Below are 24,080 nucleotides of genomic sequence, written 5' to 3'. Positions count from 1 at the left end.
TTTTTTCTCAATCCATTTATGAATTTCGAACAGCGGTATACTACTATTGCTTTTATTTAAGGAGAGACAACTCAATTGAACTAATCATTAAACGTCGTGTATATTCGGAAAGTAAAAATAAAATGCTAAATTGAACCTTTGTTTTATTTCGAAACATAAACAAAAACATATTCGAAATACCCAGACATTGGTCTCTTTAATGACTGTAATTATTCGAGCTCAATATAATGGGGACTATCTGTGTTTTCTGCTCCTACCAGAACAGATTCCTGCTGTTCTGCGAGCTGATGTAATGTTAGATCACTAATTTCTTCGTAACTATGAGTAGGATCATCTCTTTCGCTATCCTTTGTGCTGGTATCTGATCCTCTCTCTGTTGTCCGATGTATTGTTGGATAATCAATTACTTCCAAATATTGGTTTCGTAAACCATCATATACGTTTGGAACGTTGCTGATCTGTGGCGCTGCGTGGTATCTTTATGATAATAAAAATAAAATAGTAGATTGATCTGATAAAGTTTTAATATTGATGAGAAAAAATCTGGTAAAATGCAATACAATTTCAACCATAAGTACATGCATTTAAAGAGAGTATACCATTTCTTTTTAAACTGCTCGGAATAGATAGCTGTCTAATACACGAACCATCGACATCATTTGTTTCTTAGCATAAAAGACCCAGTTAAATATCCGTTTCAGGCGGGAATATTTGAATATTCAACGTTTTAAAATATTATTATACCACCATCAACAATGACCATAAGCAATACCCATATCTTTTATTGTGGTTTAAATTATGGAAATTTGATTTGTTGAAATATACAAAGACAATAGATTTTGTATTCGGTATAGTCGTACGGTGACCTAGAATTGGTTACATGCATTTCGTTCCGTCTCTTGTTGACATTTTTCTAATTGCCATAAATACCATATATTGTATCTTTTTATGTTTATAGAATGAAATTCAAAACAGTGTGGCTGTGGCCATTGATTGACACATTAAATTCATCTATTGACTGGGACAATTTAGGTGAACGTTTGTATGTAACGACCACTGATCACTATGTTCTTTTTAAAGACACTTAAACTATGGGGTTACCAAAGGTTCTCAACACCTCAATAAAGTAATTCGAAAAAAATGATCAGAAATAACACGATGTTTTGATTTATACCAATTATATAAATCAAAACATAAAGGTTATTCCTGATTATTTTTTCGAATTACTTTATAATTAATGGCATTAAGAAACCTTTGGTGATCCCACAGTTTTAAAAATGTCTATCGTAGGTACGTCGTGAACAGTGGTCGTTACAGACAAACGTTCACGTAAATTGTCCCAGTCAATGGATGAATTTAATGTGTCAATCAATGGCCGCAGCCACACTGTTTTGAATTTCATACTATTTGCTGCGCTTTCATTTGAAGAAATCAGAATAATAACGCTCAACCCTTTAGTTCAACGATCATCATTTAAAGAGGTCATATTAAATATCTTAAATGTACAAGTGTTATTGATATATCGATATGATGGAGTTAAGTTACTGTATTTTCTTTTATATATCCTCTTTTCCCAACAAAAATGTTTCTACATATAACATTTTGATATCATACTCCAAAAGAACTACATGTATTCAAATATGACATTATCTTTTAGCGTTTGAGTATGGCCTCATTTCATAAAATATAAAGAAAAGAAAGAATATGTAGTATGATTACCAATGAGACAACTCTCCACAAGAGAACAAATGACACCGTTATTAACAACTGCAGGTCACCGTATGACCTTTAACAATGTGCAACGCCCATACCGCATATTCAGCTATACATGGCCCCTGAGGCCGTGTCTGTTTTTTTCTTTGTTTTGGGTCAACTGATTCTGAGAAAACCTACCAGACAGCAAGGAAAAAAAAACACACACAAAGAAAATAACACAAGAGTCTGCTTAAGTTCTGGACTGATTAACAGTGACTTTAGATCAATACTGTCATATCTAAGTGAAAGAGCAAACATGACAAACAGGAAATTTAGCAATGTACAAACTTGATATGACTATATTCTGAGAAATGGCCTTGGTATTTCAAACATTTCCCATTTATACTGAAGCCTTTGAGAAGAGACATGTTTTGATCTGAGATGTGTCATGTTGTATTAAAACCTATGTATAATCAATAATTCCCATTATCAAATCAATAATGCTTTAAGCATGAATTATCTCCCATTTGCAGAGTTATCTTCCTATAATTGGAATACTTTATGTAAACTTTTTGGCAATATATTAATATTTTGTTCTGCATACTTTTTTTTCAGAAAATAAACTAATGAAATTATGTTTTATATCTTAATATCTTGTGGAATTAAAAATGTACATACTAATTTATCCTATCTTATCAGACAGTAGATATCATTTAAAGAAATTTATTAGAAATATTTGCAAAAACTACTATTTTTCATTGATTTGAATTAGTTTTTTCACAAAATTTGTCAGTCAGCTCAAAGCTTACATATGCACCAAACATTTTAACAGCATCTATAGCCTTGAGAGATGTATTCATTTCAATTTTTTCCCCGTTAGAGCTAGATGAAACATAACATTTTATCAGAGTTTTATCCCCTATGGTGATAGGTTCATTGCATCTTGTATTTAACGTGTCTCTTATGCTGGCTACGTAAAGGCTCTCTAGGATCTGAGAAAAAGTTTCTGTGCCGGCGAGCGGAACGGCATATGGAGCCAGAACGATCCTTTTATCTTTGAAAAGTGAAACACAAACGATCTCGCTCGCCGGCACATTTATACTGGCCATTTCTGCTGTCACATGTATCAAAGTCAAGATCGCTTAAACGCTTAAGATAAGGAGCGTACTTGTTATTTAAAGCGCAAAATAGATTTGAGTATAAGAATACACAAAAACACGGCTGGAAAAACCCGGAAAATACGGATTTTCTACTGACGAACAAAAAAAAGTTTGTGTTTGTTTTTGAAACAAATTGGCCGAAAACCTACCCGCACGCGGACGCAAAATAAATAAAAAAACAACTATGGCCTTAATAACAAATTTAAAACAATTCAAACGAGAAGGCCAACGGCCTGATTAATGTCAAAAATAATGAAAGAAAAAACAAATATGTTACACAGAAACAAACAGCAATCACTGAGTAACAGGCTCCTGACTTGGGTAAGGCGCATACAGAATGTGACGAGCTTGAACTCGTTGTTTGAAAGTGCCATCCCTTCCCTTAACTGGCACAGTGGATTTAGAAAGAGTAGAGACCAATACATCATGTTATGTATGAGTGAAAAAAGATTTGATGTTCACATATAGATCTATTTTTCACTTAATAATTGCTACTTGATACTAATTAAATTATATAAAAAATCTACGTACATTTCCCTTGGGTAGAATCGTCTTTGAACATCTACAAACCAGTATACTTTCTTAGAATTTAAGTAAACAATTTACATTATATTGATATGTAAAAATGAGAAGGGAAACATGTGCATGTTATTTTTATTTATAATGTATAAAAACAGATCTATTTAGCTCATGCAACAATATTTTCTGCATTCTACAAACAGGAATGGGCGTCAAGTTGGTTACCTATTCCCTATTCCCTATTCGTTACCTATTCCCTATTCCCTATTCGTTGCCTATTCGTTACCTATTCCCTATTCCCTATTCGTTGCCTATTCGTTACCTATTCCCTATTCCCTATTCGTTACCTATTCCCTATTCCCTATTCGTTACATATTCATTACCTATTCCCTATTCCCTATTCGTTGCCTATTCGTTACCTATTCCCTATTCCCTATTCGTTGCCTATTCGTTACCTATTCCCTATTCCCTATTCGTTACCTATTCGTTACCTATTCCCTATTCCCTATTCGTTACCTATTCGTTACTTATTTGATTTTTAATATCCTTCCCCCTTTTTAATTATGGCATGGAATAGTTTAATATGGCTGCCGTTACCATGGAAACGGCACAATTGTGAAAAAAATGAGTTTTTGGTTTTTGGTGAACTGTTTGGATATGCTTCAACTCAGAATCATCATATTTTAAAACAATGTAGGTGCCCACTATATACAGGTGTTGGATGATTTTGGCAATCATTGGAACTACTATGTTGCCATGGAAACTACACTAAAATTTTCAAAATCATCTAAAAATGCTCAAAACTTCATGAAACTTCACAGTAATGATGAGCAACATTGGAGTTGGAATTTCCAAAATAGGTCTTGTTACCATGGAAACAATGCAAAAAGGTCAAAAATTTCAAAAATAAGAATTTTCCGCAAACTGGATGAAACTTTACAGGAATGGTAACTGGCATAGGCAGAGTTGGATTTTGAAGTTAGAATTTTCAAAATGGCCGCCGTAACCATGGAAACAGCAAAAATATCAAAAATTCAAAATGTTCAAACTTAATGAAACTTTGCAAAAATGTTACTAGACATCTGTAGATGCTCTCTTTGACTTTGGAATTGTCAAAATGGCTGCCGCTCACCTGGTAATAGGGGGAAGGGGTGCCTTCCGTTATTGCTAGCAATTACAAATCTAGTTGTTAATAGTCTTACATATGGTAATAGTTCTGAATTGGTTGAGGTAAAATGATCTTTTTATGACCTATTTATATGTGTTTGTGCTCAACCGATCCTTTTACTTCATGTTCGATACGCATTTGTTCCTTACTTGTTTTTTATACGTTCTACCTTTTAACTGCTTTATGTCCGTATGTTTGAAGATGGATCTTGGTTCGACGGGATGAAATCACCGTGTTAGCGCTTGCGTAAAAACGAAGATGTGGTATGATTGCCAATGAGACAACACTCCACATTAGACCAAAATGACACAGAAATTATCAACTATAGTTCACTGTACGGCCTTCAACAATGAGCATAGCCCAAACCGTGTAGTCACCTATAAAAGGCCCAGACATGACAACCTCATACAATTCAAACAACAAAACTGACGGCCGTATTTCATATACAAAAAAATAAACGGAAATATGTAACACAAAAACAAACGATAACTACTTAATTTCAGGCTCTTGTCTAGGGACAGGCACATACTTACATAATGTGGTAGAGTTAAACATGTAAGCAGGGTGTACATCGTTTCGGAGCATGCTATTACCTTGTTTAATTCGTTCCATCACTCGCTTATAATTCGCTTATAATACGTGTATCTTACGTTGCACCTTTTAAAACATGATTTTCAATTGTTTTGTTGTCTCTGGTGGAAGATTTGGGCTCTTAGAGGTGATATAACTCTATAAGTGCATTTGTATCCGTTCCAGCGGTCGGATAATACCCTGTTAAATATTCGTTACTAATTCGCTTTTAAAAAGTTTGTTGTACGTTGCACCTTTTAGAAAAGGATTTCCAATTGTGTTCATATCTCTGGTGGTAATAATGTGTTCTTATAGATGAAATACCCCTATAAGCGCATATGTACTGGTTCCAGCGATCGGTTAATACCCTGTTACCTATTCGTTACCTATTCGTTACCTATTCACTTATAGTACGTTTGTTGTACGTTGCACCTTTTAGAAAAGGATTTTCAATTAAATTCATATCTCTGGTGGTAACAATGTGTTCTTAGAGATGAAATGACCCCATTAGAGCGCATGTACCCGTTCCAGCGCTCGGTAAATAACCTGTTACCTATTCGTTACTTATTCGCTTTTAATGCACGGGGTATACGGTGCACCTTGAAATAAATCGTTTTTTAATTGTGTTCAGGTCTCTGGTGGTAAGAATGTGTTCTTAGAGATGAAATTACCCTATTAGCGCGCATGTACCCGTTCCAGCGCTCGGTTAATACCCTGTTACCTATTCGTTACCTATTCGTTACCTATTCGCTTATAATACATTTTTTTATACGTTGCACCTGTTAGAAAAGGATTTTCAATTATGTCCAGGTCTCAGGTGGTAACAATGTGTTCTTAGAGATGAAATGACCCCATTAGAGCGCATGTACCCGTTCCAGCGCTCGGTAAATAACCTGTTACCTATTCGTTACCTATTCGCTTTTAATGCGCGGGGTATACGGTGCACCTTGAAATAAATCGTTTTTTAATTGTGTTCAGGTCTCTGGTGGTAAGAATGTGTTCTGAGAGATGGAATGACCCTTATAGCGCGCATGTACCCGTTCCAGCGCTCGGTAAATACCCTGTTAACTATTCGTTACCTATTCGCTTATAATACATTTTTTTATACGTTTCACCTGTTAGAAAAGGATTTTCAATTATGTCCAGGTCTCAGGTGGTAACAATGTGTTCTTAGAGATGAAATTACCCTATTAGCGCTCATGTACCCGTTCCAGTGCTCGGTAAATAATCTTGTTACCTATTCGTTATCTATTCGCTTTTAATGCGCGGGGTATACGCTGCAACTTGAAATAAATCGTGTTTTAATTGTGTTCATGTCTGGTGGTAACAATGTGTTCTTAGAGATGAAATGACCCCATTAGAGCGCATGTACCCGTTCCAGCGCTCGGTAAATAACCTGTTACCTATTCGTTACTTATTCGCTTTTAATGCGCGGGGTATACGGTGCACCTTGAAATAAATCGTTTTTTAATTGTGTTCAGGTCTCTGGTGGTAAGAATGTGTTCTTAGAGATGAAATTACCCTATTAGCGCGCATGTACCCGTTCCAGCGCTCGGTTAATACCCTGTTAACTATTCGTTACCTATTCGTTACCTATTCGCTTATAATACATTTTTTCATACGTTTCACCTGTTAGAAAAGGATTTTCAATTATGTCCATGTCTCAGGTGGTAACAATGTGTTCTTAGAGATGAAATTACCCTATTAGCGCTCATGTACCCGTTCCAGTGCTCGGTAAATAATCTTGTTACCTATTCGTTACCTATTCGCTTTTAATGCGCGGGGTATACGCTGCAACTTGAAATAAATCGTGTTTTAATTATGTTCATGTGTGGTGGTAACAATGTGTTCTTAGAGATGAAATGACCCCATTAGAGCGCATGTACCCGTTCCAGCGCTCGGTAAATAACCTGTTACCTATTCGTTACTTATTCGCTTTTAATGCACGGGGTATACGGTGCACCTTGAAATAAATCGTTTTTTAATTGTGTTCAGGTCTCTGGTGGTAAGAATGTGTTCTTAGAGATGAAATTACCCTATTAGCGCGCATGTACCCGTTCCAGCGCTCGGTTAATACCCTGTTACCTATTCGTTACCTATTCGCTTATAATACATTTTTTTATACGTTGCACCTGTTAGAAAAGGATTTTCAATTATGTCCAGGTCTCAGGTGGTAACAATGTGTTATTAGAGATGAAATGACCCCATGAAAGCGCATGTACCCGTTCCAGCGCTCGGTAAATAACCTGTTACCTATTCGTTACCTATTCGCTTTTAATGCGCGGGGTATACGGTGCACCTTGAAATAAATCGTTTTTTAATTGTATTCAAGTCTCTGGTGGTAAGAATGTGTTCTTAGAGATGAAATGACCCTATTAGCGCGCATGTACCCGTTCCATCGCTCGGTTAATACCCTGTTACCTATTCGTTACCTATTCGTTACCTATTCGCTTATAATACATTTTTTTATACGTTGCACCTGTTAGAAAAGGATTTTCAATTATGTCCAGGTCTCAGGTGGTAACAATGTGTTCTTAGAGATGAAATGACCCCATTAGAGCGCATGTACCCGTTCCAGCGCTCGGTAAATAACTTTACCTATTCGTTACCTATTCGCTTTTAATACGCGGGGTATACGGTGCACCTTGAAATAAATCGTTTTTTAATTGTGTTCAGGTCTCTGGTGGTAAGAATGTGTTCTTAGAGATGAAATGACCCTATTAGCGCGCATGTACCCGTTCCATCGCTCGGTTAATACCCTGTTACCTATTCGTTACCTATTCGCTTATAATACATTTTTTTATACGTTGCACCTGTTAGAAAAGGATTTTCAATTATGTCCAGGTCTCAGGTGGTAACAATGTGTTCTTAGAGATGAAATGACCCCATTAGAGCGCATGTACCCGTTCCAGTGCTCGGTAAATAACTTTACCTATTCGTTACCTATTCGCTTTTAATACGCGGGGTATACGGTGCACCTTGAAATAAATCGTTTTTTAATTGTGTTTAGGTCTCTGGTGGTAAGAATGTGTTCTTAGAGATGGAATGACCCTATTAGCGCGCATGTACCCGTTCCAGCGCTTTGTTAATACCCTGTTAACTATTCGTTACCTATTCGCTTATAATACATTTTTTTATACGTTTCACCTGTTAGAAAAGGATTTTCAATTATGTCCATGTCTCAGGTGGTAACAATGTGTTCTTAGAGATGAAATTACCCTATTAGCGCTCATGTACCCGTTCCAGTGCTCGGTAAATAATCTTGTTACCTTTTCGTTACCTATTTGCTTTTAATGCGCGGGATATACGCTGCAACTTGAAATAAATCGTGTTTTAATTGTGTTCATTTCTGGTGGTAACAATGTGTTCTTAGAGATGAAATGACCCCATTAGAGCGCATGTACCCGTTCCAGCGCTCGGTAAATAACCTGTTACCTATTCGTTACTTATTCGCTTTTAATGCGCGGGGTATACGGTTCACCTTGAAATAAATCGTTTTTTAATTGTGTTCAGGTCTCTGGTGGTAAGAATGTGTTCTTAGAGATGAAATTACCCTATTAGCGCGCATGTACCCGTTCCAGCGCTCGGTTAATACCCTGTTACCTATTCGTTACCTATTCGCTTAAAATACATTTTTTTATACGTTGCACCTTTCAGAAAAGGATTTTCAATGGTGTCCGTGTCTCTGGTGGTAACAATGTGTTCTTAGAGATGAAATGACCCTATTAGCGCGCATGTACCCGTTCCAGCACTCGATAAATACCCTGTTACCTATTCGTTACCTTTTCACTTATAATACGTTTGTTGTACGTTGCACCTTTTAGAAAAGGATTTTTAATTCAGTTCATATCTCTGGTGGTAATAATGTGTTCTTTTAGATGAAATACCCCTATTAGCGCGTATGTACTCGTTCCAGCGCTCAGTTAATACCCTGCTACTTATTCGTTCCTTATTTGCTTTTAATGCACGAGGTATACGTTGCACCTTGAAATAAATCGTTTTTTTAATTGTGTTCATGTCTCTAGTGGTAACAATGTGTTCTTAGAGATGAAATGACCCTATTAGAGCGCATGAACCCGTTCCAGCGCTCGTTTAATACCCTGTTACCTATTCGTTACCTATTCACTTATAATACGTTTGTTGTATGTTGCACCTTTGAGAAAAGGATTTTTAATTGTCTCCATGTCTCTTGTGGTAACAATGTGTTCTTAGAGATGAAATGACCCTATTAGCGTGCATGTACCCGTTCCAGCGCTCGATAAATACCCTGTTACCTATTCGTTACCTATTCACTTATATTACGTTTGTTGTACGTTGCATCTTTTAGAAAAGGATTTTTAATTCAGTTCATATCTCTGGTGGTAATAATGTGTTCTTTTAGATGGAATACCCCTATTAGCGCGTATGTACTCGTTCCAGCGCTCATTTAATACCCTGCTTCATATTCGTTCCTTATTTGCTTTTAATGCACGAGGTATACGTTGCACCTTGAAATAAATTGTTTTTTAATTGTGTTCATGTCTCTGGTGGTAACAATGTGTTCTTAGAGATGAAATGACCCTATTAGAGCGCATGAACCCGTTCCAGCGCTCGTTTAATACCCTGTTACCTATTCGTTACCTATTCACTTATAATACGTTTGTTGTATGTTGCACCTTTGAGAAAAGGATTTTTAATTGTCTCCATGTCTCTTGTGGTAACAATGTGTTCTTAGAGATGAAATGACCCTATTAGCGCGCATGTACCCGTTCCAGCGCTCGGTAAATACCCTGTTACCTATTCGTTACCTATTCACTTATAATACGTTTGTTGTACGTTGCACCTTTCAGAAAAGGATTTTCAATTGTGTCCGTGTCTCTGGTGGTAACAATGTGTTCTTAGAGATGAAATGACCCTATTAGCGCGCATGTACCCGTTCGAGCGCTCGATAAATACCCTGTTACCTATTCGTTTCCTATTCTTTACCTATTCACTTATAAGACGTTTGTTAATGAGTAAAATTTCACTGTTGTCATGTTTTTTTTATGTGTTTGACTGATACCCTGTTTCCTTTTGGTTTTATTTACTGATTTGTCATTTGTCAGAGTCAAAATGATTGGACATAATGAAGTTTAAATAAAGAAAGATAATCTGGTTTTGTAAGCAATTAATAAAATTACTTTAGGTTTGTTTAAGCTTTTGATTTTGTCATTTGATTATAGGGACATACCTTTTCAAATTTTCCTAGGAGTTCAGTCTTTATTGATTTTACCTCCTTGTATAAACTACTTATATTGCTTTAAAGTAGCTGTTCTTTTATGAGTTTTAGATACTGTAGAAAGGAAGATAGAACAGGTTGCCTATCACTGTCTCTCGGCTTTAAAATAAGTGGCATATGTTATAACATGATGTATCAAACAAAAAACAGAGATGTGTAATGTTCCTGGTGCATTATCCATTTCAGAAATCAGTGTAGGAATATATCTAAACAACTAACAACTGTACATGCATTTATTTACATAACAGCATATGAGTATAAGCAATCATATTAAATATATTTATAATGGTTTACTTAAGGCTACTGTCCTTATCTTGCTATTTATCAAATTCAATACAGCTTTAGTAAAATTTCTAAGAGTGTAGATTTAAAACTGAGCACAACATTTACATCAAAGAAAACACAGTATCCTTTCATAATAGAACGCTCTAATAGGGTCATTTCATCTCTAAGAACACATTGTTACCACCAGAGACATGAACACAATTAAAAAAACGATGTATTTCAAGGTGCAACGTATACCTCGTGCATTAAAAGCAAATAAGGAACGAATAAGTAGCAGGGTATTAACTGAGCGCTGGAACGAGTACATACGCGCTAATAGGGGTATTTCATCTAAAAGAACACATTATTACCACCAGAGATATGAACTGAATTAAAAATCCTTTTCTAAAAGGTGCAACGTACAACAAACGTATTATAAGTGAATAGGTAACGAATAGGTAACAGGGTATTTATCGAGCGCTGGAACGGGTACATACGTGCTAATGGGGTCATTTCATCTCTAAGAACACATTGTTACCACCAAAGACACGGACACCATTGAAAATCCTTTTCTGAAAGGTGCAACGTACAACAAACGTATTATAAGTGACTAGGTAACGAATAGGTATCAGGGTATTTACCGAGCGCTGGAACGGGTACATGCGCGCTAATAGGGTCATTTCATCTCTAAGAACACATTCTTACCACCAGAGACCTGAACACAATTAAAAAACGATTTATTTCAAGGTGCACCGTATACCCCGCGCATTAAAAGCGAATAGGTAACGAATAGGTAACAGGTTATTTACCGAGCGCTGGAACGGGTACATGCGCTCTAATGGGGTCATTTCATCTCTAAGAACACATTGTTACCACCTGAGACATGGACATAATTGAAAATCCTTTTCTAACAGGTGCAACGTATAAAAAAATGTATTATAAGCGAATAGGTAACGAATAGGTAACGAATAGGTAACAGGGTATTAACCGAGCGCTGGAATGGGTACATGCGCGCCCTTATAGGGTAATTTCATCTCTAAGAACACATTCTTACCACCAGAGACCTGAACACAATTAAAAAACGATTTATTTCAAGGTGCACCGTATACCCCGCGCATTAAAAGCGAATAGGTAACGAATAGGTAACAGGTTATTTACCGAGCGCTGGAACGGGTACATGCGCTCTAATGGGGTCATTTCATCTGTAAGAACACATTGTTACCACCTGAGACCTGGACATAATTGAAAATCCTTTTCTAACAGGTGCAACGTATAAAAAAATGTATTATAAGCGAATAGGTAACGAATAGGTAACGAATAGGTAACAGGGTATTAACCGAGCGCTGGAACGGGTACATGCGCGCTAATAGGGTAATTTCATCTCTAAGAACACATTCTTACCACCAGAGACCTGAACACAATTAAAAAACGATTTATTTCAAGGTGCACCGTATACCCCGCGCATTAAAAGCGAATAGGTAACGAATAGGTAACAGGTTATTTACCGAGCGCTGGAACGGGTACATGCGCGCTAATAGGGTAATTTCATCTCTAAGAACACATTCTTACCACCAGAGACCTGAACACAATTAAAAAACGATTTATTTCAAGGTGCACCGTATACCCCGCGCATTAAAAGCGAATAGGTAACGAATAGGTAACAGGTTATTTACCGAGCGCTGGAACGGGTACATGCGCTCTAACGGGGTCATTTCATCTGTAAGAACACATTGTTACCACCTGAGACCTGGACATAATTGAAAATCCTTTTCTAACAGGTGCAACGTATAAAAAAATGTATTATAAGCGAATAGGTAACGAATAGGTAACGAATAGGTAACAGGGTATTAACCGAGCGCTGGAACGGGTACATGCGCGCTAATAGGGTAATTTCATCTCTAAGAACACATTCTTACCACCAGAGACCTGAACACAATTAAAAAACGATTTATTTCAAGGTGCACCGTATACCCCGCGCATTAAAAGCGAATAGGTAACGAATAGGTAACAGGTTATTTACCGAGCGCTGGAACGGGTACATGCGCTCTAACGGGGTCATTTCATCTGTAAGAACACATTGTTACCACCTGAGACCTGGACATTATTGAAAATCCTTTTCTAACAGGTGCAACGTATAAAAAAATGTATTATAAGCGAATAGGTAACGAATAGGTAACGAATAGGTAACAGGGTATTAACCGAGCGCTGGAACGGGTACATGCGCGCCCTTATAGGGTAATTTCATCTCTAAGAACACATTCTTACCACCAGAGACCTGAACACAATTAAAAAACGATTTATTTCAAGGTGCACCGTATACCCCGCGCATTAAAAGCGAATAGGTAACGAATAGGTAACAGGTTATTTACCGAGCGCTGGAACGGGTACATGCGCTCTAATGGGGTCATTTCATCTGTAAGAACACATTGTTACCACCTGAGACCTGGACATAATTGAAAATCCTTTTCTAACAGGTGCAACGTATAAAAAAATGTATTATAAGCGAATAGGTAACGAATAGGTAAAGAATAGGTAACAGGGTATTAACCGAGCGCTGGAACGGGTACATGCGCGCTAATAGGGTTATTTCATCTCTAAGAACACATTCTTACCACCAGAGACCTGAACACAATTAAAAAACGATTTATTTCAAGGTGCACCGTATACCCCGCGCATTAAAAGCGAATAGGTAACGAATAGGTAACAGGTTATTTACCGAGCGCTGGAACGGGTACATGCGCTCTAACGGGGTCATTTCATCTGTAAGAACACATTGTTACCACCTGAGACCTGGACATTATTGAAAATCCTTTTCTAACAGGTGCAACGTATAAAAAAATGTATTATAAGCGAATAGGTAACGAATAGGTAACGAATAGGTAACAGGGTATTAACCGAGCGCTGGAACGGGTACATGCGCGCTAATAGGGTAATTTCATCTCTAAGAACACATTCTTACCACCAGAGACCTGAACACAATTAAAAAACGATTTATTTCAAGGTGCACCGTATACCCCGCGCATTAAAAGCGAACAAGTAACGAATAGGTAACAGGTTATTTACCGAGCGCTGGAACGGGTACATGCGCTCTAATGGGGTCATTTCATCTCTAAGAACACATTGTTACCACCAGAGATATGAATTTAATTGAAAATCCTTTTCTAAAAGGTGCAACGTACAACAAACGTACTATAAGTGAATAGGTAACGAATAGGTAACGAATAGGTAACAGGGTGTTAACCGATCGCTGGAACCAGTACATATGCGCTTATAGGGGTATTTCATCTATAAGAACACATTATTACCACCAGAGATATGAACACAATTGGAAATCCTTTTCTAAAAGGTGCAACGTACAACAAACTTTTTAAAAGCGAATTAGTAACGAATATTTAACAGGGTATTATCCGACCGTTGGAACGGATACAAATGCACTTATAGAGTTATATGACCTCTAAGAGCCCAAATCTTCCACCAGAGACAACAAAACAATTGAAAATCATGTTTTAAAAGGTGCAACGTAAGATACACGTATTATAAGCGAATTATAAGCGAGTGATGGAACGAATTAAACAAGGTAATAGCATGCTCCGAAACGATGTACACCCTGCTTACATGTTTAACTCTACCACATTATGTAAGTATGTGCCTGTCCCTAGACAAGAGCCTGAAATTAAGTAGTTATCGTTTGTTTTTGTGTTACATATTTCCGTTTATTTTTTTGTATATGAAATACGGCCGTCAGTTTTGTTGTTTGAATTGTATGAGGTTGTCATGTCTGGGCCTTTTATAGGTGACTACACGGTTTGGGCTATGCTCATTGTTGAAGGCCGTACAGTGAACTATAGTTGATAATTTCTGTGTCATTTTGGTCTAATGTGGAGTGTTGTCTCATTGGCAATCATACCACATCTTCGTTTTTACGCAAACGCTAACACGGTGATTTCATCCCGTCGAACCAAGATCCATCTTCAAACATACGGACATAAAGCAGTTAAAAGGTAGAACGTATAAAAAACAAGTAAGGAACAAATGCGTATCGAACATGAAGTAAAAGGATCGGTTGAGCACAAACACATATAAATAGGTCATAAAAAGATCATTTTACCTCAACCAATTCAGAACTATTACCATATGTAAGACTATTAACAACTAGATTTGTAATTGCTAGCAATATCGGAAGGCACCCCTTCCCCCTATTACCAGGTGAGCGGCAGCCATTTTGACAATTCCAAAGTCAAAGAGAGCATCTACAGATGTCTAGTAACATTTTTGCAAAGTTTCATTAAGTTTGAACATTTTGAATTTTTGATATTTTTGCTGTTTCCATGGTTACGGCGGCCATTTTGAAAATTCTAACTTCAAAATCCAACTCTGCCTATGCCAGTTACCATTCCTGTAAAGTTTCATCCAGTTTGCGGAAAATTCTTATTTTTGAAATTTTTGACCTTTTTGCATTGTTTCCATGGTAACATGACCTATTTTGGAAATTCCAACTCTAATGTTGCTCATCATTACTGTGAAGTTTCATGAAGTTTTGAGCATTTTTAGAATTTTGAAAATTTTGGTGTAGTTTCCATGGTAACATAGTAGTTCCAATGATCGCCAAAATCATCCAACACCTGTATATAGTGGGCACCTACATTGTTTTAAAATATGATGATTCTGAGTTGAAGCATATCCAAACAGTTCACCAAAAACCAAAAACTCATTTTTTTCACAATTGTGCCGTTTCCATGGTAACGGCAGCCATATTAAACTATTCCATGCCATAATTAAAAAGGGGGAAGGATATTAAAATCAAATAAGTAACGAATAGGTAACGAATAGGGAATAGGGAATAGGTAACGAATAGGTAACGAATAGGGAATAGGGAATAGGTAACGAATAGGCAACGAATAGGGAATAGGGAATAGGTAACGAATAGGCAACGAATAGGGAATAGGGAATAGGTAATGAATAGGTAACGAATAGGGAATAGGGAATAGGTAACGAATAGGTAACGAATAGGGAATAGGGAATAGGTAACGAATAGGCAACGAATAGGGAATAGGGAATAGGTAACGAATAGGCAACGAATAGGGAATAGGGAATAGGTAATGAATAGGTAACGAATAGGGAATAGGGAATAGGTAACGAATAGGTAACGAATAGGGAATAGGGAATAGGTAACGAATAGGCAACGAATAGGGAATAGGGAATAGGTAACGAATAGGGAATAGGGAATAGGTAACCAACTTGACGCCTATCAAACAGGAGACCACACCAAACAAACAACTAAAGCATAATTTCAAATATACTAAAATGTACCTACATTTACAGATTGTTAATGTACTTTATTTGGCCTTTTAAACTTGTTTGGATTCGAGCGTCACTGATGAGTCTTTTGTAGACGAAACGCGCGTCTGTCGTATACACTAAATTTAGTCCTGGTATCTATGATGAGTTTATTTTTTATAATAATTTTCAATAAAATTGTATTACTCTGATGATGAATATGAAAATCGTTCCATCATTCTAAAATTCGTTAATTGTATGTATGCTTATAATTGTCTTTGTACATACTATAGAGTATTTATCTATTCATTTGTTTGTTTTTATTATTTCGTTTTTTTATGAAAATGTGATATTCCCAAAACAAGATTGGTTGTTTGCCAGTTGATTGGTTGTTTAAGATCAGTGATACATTTTTTATTTATATTCCGAATAAGACAAAAAGACAAATCGAAACCCTTTCATTGTCTGCGTACAAGAAAATCTTGAATATGGAACTTAATTTAGAAAATATCATTGTGATACAAATATTGATTCGTTTTCTCTTTATTTTCTGATTTAGTGGAATTCTGTCCGCGTATTAACCTTAACAAAAGTACTGGTTTTTTTGATTAGCTTAAATCAAATATAATTACTTCTCAATATGCTGTTAAACAACTCAAGTCTGGTTTGTCTTTGAATTTATTATGATTGATATTCACCTCACATATCTTGATTTAAAAAAGAAATTTTCTTGACACTGTGAGATTTATAAATAGTTAGAATAATTGATTGCATATTATTAATCAAGGTTCCGTTCTTACTTTTGGTTTGTCCTGTTTTAATAATTAGAGTTGTCACTACAGTCGTAACGATGAAAATTGAAGAACCAGTAAGAATCAACATGATAGTCAGAAAACTAAAACCACTTGCATCTAAAAAAAATAATATGCTATTTCATTTGCAGTTCATATGTTTCAAAGAAGTAACATTTGAATTAAGATAATTGTAATATTTCAACCAGGAGAAAAAGATCAACATCAATGAAAAGGGGCATTTGTAATGCCAAGGCATATTTTGTTGTTAATGTGATTTAATTATATATCAGCATTTGCTAAACTTATGGTGAGGTGTATATATTTTTTGTATTAATACCGTTGTAAAATGTTTAAGAGGTACATTATATTCCCTGTTAGTGTAGCGATCATTTCTAATCCGATACCAGTTAAGTCGAGCGATTTGTTCAATATTAATATTTACTTGCCAAACATCTTGATGCAGGAACTCTCTTTTTATTTTATTAGCAAGAGGTGCTTACCATGTATACGAACAGTGGATTGTACAATTTATCCAATGTTCTTTACCTGTTTATGATCCACATAAGGATTGCGTATCTATGTGATAGTCATCAGCCATCAAGATTATAATCTTTATGAGATAAAATGAACAGGAACGAAAACATCAACAAAACAAGAATGTGTCCTCAGTACACGAATGCCCCACTCGCACTATCATTTTTCTATGTCCAGTGGACCGTGAAATTGGGGAAAAATCTCTAATTTGGCATTAAAATTAGAAAGATCATATCATAGGGAACATGTGTACCAAGTTTGAAGTCGGTTGGACTTCAACTTCATCAAAAACTACCTCGACCAAAAACTTTAACCTGAAGCGGGACAGACGGACGAACGGACGAACGAACGGACGAACGAACGGACGGACGAACGGACGCACAGACCAGAAAACATAATGCCCCTCTACTATCGTAGGTGGGGCATAATTATCAGCCCAGTATTATTAGAGCAAAATAAAGTATATCATTTACCTTTCTTTACAATAAACTGAAATGAGTTATTTCCAAATTGGTTTTCAATGAAGACAGAGTAACTGTTATGAACAGACTCGCCACTCTGGATTAACTGTGCCATATATCCGTTAACCGTCACTTGTTTCCAATACATTGGACGTTTGAGGTCGATCTGTGTTAAATACTGCTTATATTGTGATACATTCGGCAGTAAGTCTTTTGCAGAGGACCATTTCACAATTATAGGTTCTGGTACAGAATAGAACTGAACTGTAAGTACTGTGTCCAGTGTAGTGTTTATGTCTGTTTTTGTAATTAGAGGTCTGCCTTCAATAATACAATAAAATATAATAAATATTGTCTTCTGTTTAAATATAAAAAGTAAAATCACAAAAATACTGAACTTCGATGAAATTTCAAAGTTGCAAATCCCAAGTCAAATGGCAAAATTAAAAGCACAAACACAATATATCAATGTACAACAACTGGCATATTCCTGACTTGGTACATTTTCACTTTTATGACAATCGCATCAAATTCTAAGGAAAAATTGGTACAAAAACCTTGATGTCTTCTATTTAGTAGCAGTGCAAACTATTTAGACCCTAGTGGAAATGTTTGTTGATATAAAACAAATGTCTCCTTTTCATCTGTAGAAAAAGGTAAAATAACAAAAATACTGAATTTCGAGGAAAATTCAAATTATAAAGTCACTAATCAAATAGCAAAAAAGAAAGGAGTCCAAACACATCAATCGAATGGAAAACAACTTCAGGATTTCCCTTATGTAGAAAGTTGTGGATTAAACCTGGTTATACGGCTAGCGTAATCTCTCAGTGGTAGACTATTGAACATTTTGTTTTACCTATATGTTAAGTTATATAATATTGATGAGTCATAATGAAGGAGCAAAAACAACGGTTCACTGTAAAGGTGTAATCATAAAATTAATACTATAATATATTTTTTAGAGTTGAGGTTATGTCTTTAATATATTAAACGTTTAAAGATATGCAATGGCCGTAATCAAAACTAACTTTTAAAGAAAGAATATTTCTTCGTTACAGGCGCAAACATATTTGTTTTTATAATCAAAGTTGAACTCTATGTTTGCAGTTCGATCAATAAAGGCAACAGAAGTATACCGCCGTTCAAAATTCATCAATCGATAGGGGAAAAAAACAAATCCGGGTTACAAACTAAAACTGAGGGAAACGTATCAAACGAGTCTTCAAAACTAAAAACAACATTTATTGCGTCTACATTGTATCATATATCTGTATCTATAATTAAATCTGCGTTTGTCGAAGTAAAACAACTCACACAATATATCTCTAGTTGTCGAAATGTTTGTAAATACGTAAAAACAATAGTGAATTGTGTTTAGTTAACTGTCATACTTACCTTTAATTAAAAGTTCACTACTATTTGTCCACGTCAGTTCCCTTTTATCCAAAGTGATAACGTTACACGTGTATGTCCCCATATCGTCCAGTTTACAAGGATCAATAAATAATGTGGATGTGTTCTTTTCTTTGCTGATTAAACCTGATATATGTCTGATGACCTTTCCGTGAGATGAATGTGTCCATGGGCTAAACCCATACCATGGTAAGAAACTATCAACGTGGCAATCTATTGTCACTGGGTTGGATATATTACATTCTACATCACGTTTTAGTTGGAGTATTGGAGCTTCTTTTTGTAAAAAAAAAGAACTATCAAACAATACTTGTTATTCTGTTTAAATTTGCACACTAATACTTTTTTGGTTAGTTAAGGTAGCACAATACAAAGATGTTTTACTTCCAATCTCCAACCTTCAAAATGGTTTTACTCTCTTAAGACTGCATATAAATTAATTCAATCCTTCAATTTTAAACCTCACTCTTGTCATTTACAATGATACTACCATGAAACTAAATAAGACACAAAGTAACTATATGAGTGCTCATTTTAAAAATAAGTTATGCTACATATATTGTTGTTATAATAATGAAATAATGTGTATCAGGCCGTTATATTGTTGTCACGTTATTGTAAAAAATCTCTATTCATGAGGTAATGTGAAAATGATAAAATGTAAGAGTCAAAACACTTACTTTGTACTTCAAATGTCATTTCTGTCGTTGATACAAATTTATTTATCCTTGCCGAACAGATGCATGATTTGCCATTATCAGTAAATGATGCTTTATATTCAAGCTTTGACACGTACGTGTTGCAATTAAGAACAGATGTTGGTGCAGGTTTTAAATCCAAACAATCCCAAGTCAGTTCAGTATAGACATGGTTTGATGTTGCACTACACCTTATTTCAGTTATCAGGCCATTTATTAATGGAAACACAGTTAACATTGTAATCGAAGGACCTTTGATATCTGGAAGGTTAACATTTTTATCTATATATCCTTTTCACATAACATATTAACATAAAATGCATTATTCTCATGGATACATTTTCTACATTGAATATCATTATTCAGGTCTCACTATTCGACAGGAACACATATACTTAATAAATATATAAATTGTTGAAATTCAATAATGCTTTTTTGCTATTCGGAGAATTAAGTTTTAATGTTTTCTCCGAAGAATTGTATCTTCAATTGGTATACACTAGGAACGGTTTATGTATTGACATATTGTATGGACTTCTTTGCACTGTTGTTGTATGTGTGCCCTCTAGATGTCTTTTTCTTTGGTTTATTTATTATACCGAAATTCGTCTCTAATTCATCATACATAAAAAGGGTTACATGGTAATCTGTACAATTTTTAATGAAATAAATAAGTTGTCATACTCAGTCAATTTTCAGACTCATTTAAGGCGTTGAATTCAGTAGTTTTTAGAAAACTCGTTTGCAGTCAACTAACATCTACGCACAGTACTTAAGGTGGTCTCTAACACTACAGGGAGATAACTCTGTAACATCAACTAAACGTTTTGATTATGTTTTGTTGTTAAGGGAATATTAAGCTTCTCAATGATCAAAATAAGTGGTTGTCAAACTGCTATATAATCAGTGTTATTTTTCTGATAAAACGGTTGGTTCAAATTTTTTGAAACTTTTGTATTTTTGTTAAAGGGTCAAAGTAAATACTTTGGCAAAATTTTCAGAAAATTAAACGAGCTAAATTAATTTAAATTAAAGTGTTGGGTACCACCTTAATTGACTGTAAATGCATTATCTGAACAATGATTAAATTTAACGCAGTTGATACGATATTGTTAGGACACTGTCACAATTCCTGTGGTGTTTAGATCAGAATGACCGTTTAAGACTAAATTTCAATAGATATACATCAATTGATGCAAAACGACACTGGGTTACAAACTAAAACCGAGGGAATTCCATCAACTATTAGACGAACAACGGAACAACAGAAATGCAAACTCAAGTAGTCTATCGCATGTATATATTATATATATGTCCTTTCAAAAACGTCAATGTGGTTATTCTTGATTAAAGAAAACCCAGAATATATTTGGAAATCTCCATATTTATAAAACGGCGTTTTTGCATTTACGATTGTATAACTGAGCAGCCCTTGATAATTTATTTTAGACACAGATAGACGTCCGGTCTCTAATCGACGTCCGTTCCTCAAATCGACGTCCAAATCTGACGTCCCAATGAAATAACATTCCAAATCGACGTCCATTTTTTGGCTTCACTTATCGACGTCCAATTTATAGCTACTCGAATCGACGTTCGTTTTGAACACAGAAAACCAAATTGAACTGAACCGATAGCAGCTGAAAATTTAGTCCTTCAAACATTTTATGTGTGACAAATAAGATCTATTCAAAAGAATGAAAAAAAAAATATTACATACTAGACTACGTATGTAAACAGATTGTGATATTAATTTTTAAATTTTAGAGATTATATAAAAATAAGGAGGTGTGGTTTGATTTCCACCAGAGTTCAAATGAAGTGGATGTGAGCAATTTAAGGCAACCGTACGGCTTTCAACAATGATAAAAAAAAATCAAAATTGGAAAATAAACAATTTATAAAAATGTTATATAAAAAAAAAAACAATTCCCCAAAACAAATATGACAAACATACGTATACTTTCACTACAGGTGTAAAACACAGAAATTTGTTAAAAAATATCTTATTTGGACCGAAATTTACCTTCGAAACAATTGCCTCAGTGTACTTCTTTATTTTGTCTATTGTTGAAGACTGAATAATGTTTCTATAAGTCGTTTGGCTTTCTTGGTCGTTGGGTTGCCTTCTCGTTATTAATATGAATAGGAATGACACGAATGAATACATTTTTCATCAAACATTTTACCTATTTCGGTTTGAAAAAATCTATATAGAAAGTATGTATAAATGTTTGAAAATTTAGTTGTCATAAGACCCTACAATACATGTACTTGTATACATAAGTGTAAATCAAGTCTAGTAAATTATTATTTATTGATATTGGACATCGATTAAAGACGACTACAATCAATCGGACGTCGTTTTAGCAAAACATTACGTCACATTAGACGTCGATTAGAGTATCAAAATATTGGACGTCGATTTGAAAATGTAACGTCAGATTTGGTCGTCGATTTGAGGAACGGACGTCGATTAGAGGCCGGACGTGGATTTGAGTCTAACATATATATTATATATATGTCCTTTCAAAAACGTCAATGTGGTTATTCTTGATTAAAGAAAACCCAGAATGTATTTGGAAATCTCCATCTTTATAAAACGTCGTTTTTGCATTTAAGATTGTATAACTGAGCAGCCCTTGATAATTTATTTTAGACAATAAGGGAAGGTATTTAAAGGATGTACATGTATCTGTATTTAACATATAACGTACAAAGTAATGCATATCAAACTTAAAATAACGGGCTTATCATTTATTAATATGTCTTGTACCAAGTCAGGAAAATGGCCATAGTTATATTATAGTTTGTTTCTGTGTGTGTAACATTTTAATATTGTTTCTGTTGTGTCTAATATTTGATGTGTTTCCCTCAATTTTAGTTTGTGATACGAATTTGTTTATTTTCGCAATCGATTTATGAATTTCGAACAGCTGTATACTACAACTGCTTTTATTTAGTATCCCAAAAGTACGTTACGTCAATATAAGACGCAAAAGAGATGCAAACACAGATTAAATAGATTTGTAGAGCATAAATGGCCAAACATCCTGAACAAACAGAAACAAATACGAGTAAAGCGATATATACCTGTTTTATAATTTCAGTTTTTCTTTGCACACTATTGTGCATAAACATATAATACCTACCTCTAAATTCAATTCTTGTAATATTTACTACAGCATACTCATAGTTTGTACCATGTCGACAAGTCCATTTACCCTGGATATGTTCATTTGATATGTCATGTACCACCAATACAGTTTCGTTAGTAACTAAATTTAAACTTATACTATCATTTTCTGAATGGGAATGGCACAAGGGTTTTGGATATGAAAGCAGACAAAATCCTTTTTCTTCGTCTATATTATCATGAAATATGATCTTTAGTTGTAAATCATCCGTCTTGCATGTGAGATATAAATCTTGTCGATTAATATTCCATGTTAGGCACAACTGGCAACGACAGAATATAAGGCCTAAATCAAAATAAATAATAAGAGTTGTCATATCATTACAGTTCTGAAAAAGTGAAACAATATCGAACTCCTAGAGAAATTCTATAACAGAAATTCCATAATCAAATGGCAAAATCAAAAGCTCGTTGGGGCTAAGGGAAATGATTTGTTTGATCTATGATATAATGCAGAGTCGTTAATGATCAAAAGATAACGGGCGCACGTATCAACCAATTAAGATTAGCCATACTCATAAATCTGAATACCATGTTATCATAAAATGGATGCGCCCATACAATCTAATGGTGTATTGTAACCCAAAGCTTACTTCTTTTTTCATTGCTTTGAAGTTGTTTATTCTTGACAGAAATTAATACTGAAAAATAGTTAACACATTAACTTCCTTTTCTTTTCTGTTTTATAAGTAGTATGCTTTATTTATACTAAATAATACTATTGTTATACAAAAAATAATTCCATAATACTTTTCATCAGTTATTTTACATCTAAGTATAATGGGATATCAAATTAAGAGTTTATTAAGAATAATTTAATACTTTCTCACTTTTTTTTTTTTAAATATTTGCAAGTTTTAAATTTTCTAATACTTGTTTGCAGGGCAGTATCCAATATTACAATTTCCACCTCAAAATGTTCAATATATCATCTTTTAAGTATTTAAATACACACTGTAAATTGTTTTTTCTTATTTTCAAAATAAAATCCTAAATTTCAACAAGATATTTTCTACTTTACAAAACCTATTGTGTTTTTATTTTAGAATATATGAACATAATATCTATATA

At 34.9% G+C, this 24,080-nt stretch overlaps 1 protein-coding gene across 1 annotated transcript; it reads right to left on the bottom strand.

Moving 5' to 3' along the window:
- Positions 1-130: 130 nt before the first annotated feature.
- Positions 131-23,289, bottom strand: LOC139529720 (uncharacterized). The gene is made up of 7 exons (XM_071325577.1): positions 22,966-23,289; positions 19,796-20,074; positions 19,098-19,391; positions 17,712-18,020; positions 16,711-16,821; positions 3,387-3,417; positions 131-477 (listed from the first exon to the last, which is right to left on the bottom strand). The coding sequence occupies exons 2-7, from the start codon at positions 20,049-20,051 to the stop codon at positions 210-212; spliced, it is 1,269 nt and encodes a 422-aa protein (XP_071181678.1). The 5' UTR covers positions 20,052-20,074; positions 22,966-23,289; the 3' UTR covers positions 131-209.
- Positions 23,290-24,080: the final 791 nt, after the last annotated feature.

The sequence above is a fragment of the Mytilus edulis genome, chromosome 7 (genome assembly GCF_963676685.1).
Source record: "Mytilus edulis chromosome 7, xbMytEdul2.2, whole genome shotgun sequence".
NCBI classification, from domain to species: Eukaryota; Metazoa; Mollusca; class Bivalvia; order Mytilida; family Mytilidae; genus Mytilus; species Mytilus edulis.
This window is presented reverse-complemented; position numbering and strand designations above follow the sequence as displayed.

Excerpts from the sequence above, each read along its gene's own strand:
- LOC139529720 (XM_071325577.1), bottom strand. The coding sequence starts at position 20,051 with ATGTTAACTGTGTTTCCATTAATAAATGGCCTGATAACTGAAATAAGG. Across the intron at positions 19,392-19,795 it reads AATGACATTTGAAGTACAAA|AAGCTCCAATACTCCAACTA; the intron begins GTAAGTGTTTTG and ends TTTTACAAAAAG. Across the intron at positions 18,021-19,097 it reads TAGTGAACTTTTAATTAAAG|GCAGACCTCTAATTACAAAA; the intron begins GTAAGTATGACA and ends GTATTATTGAAG.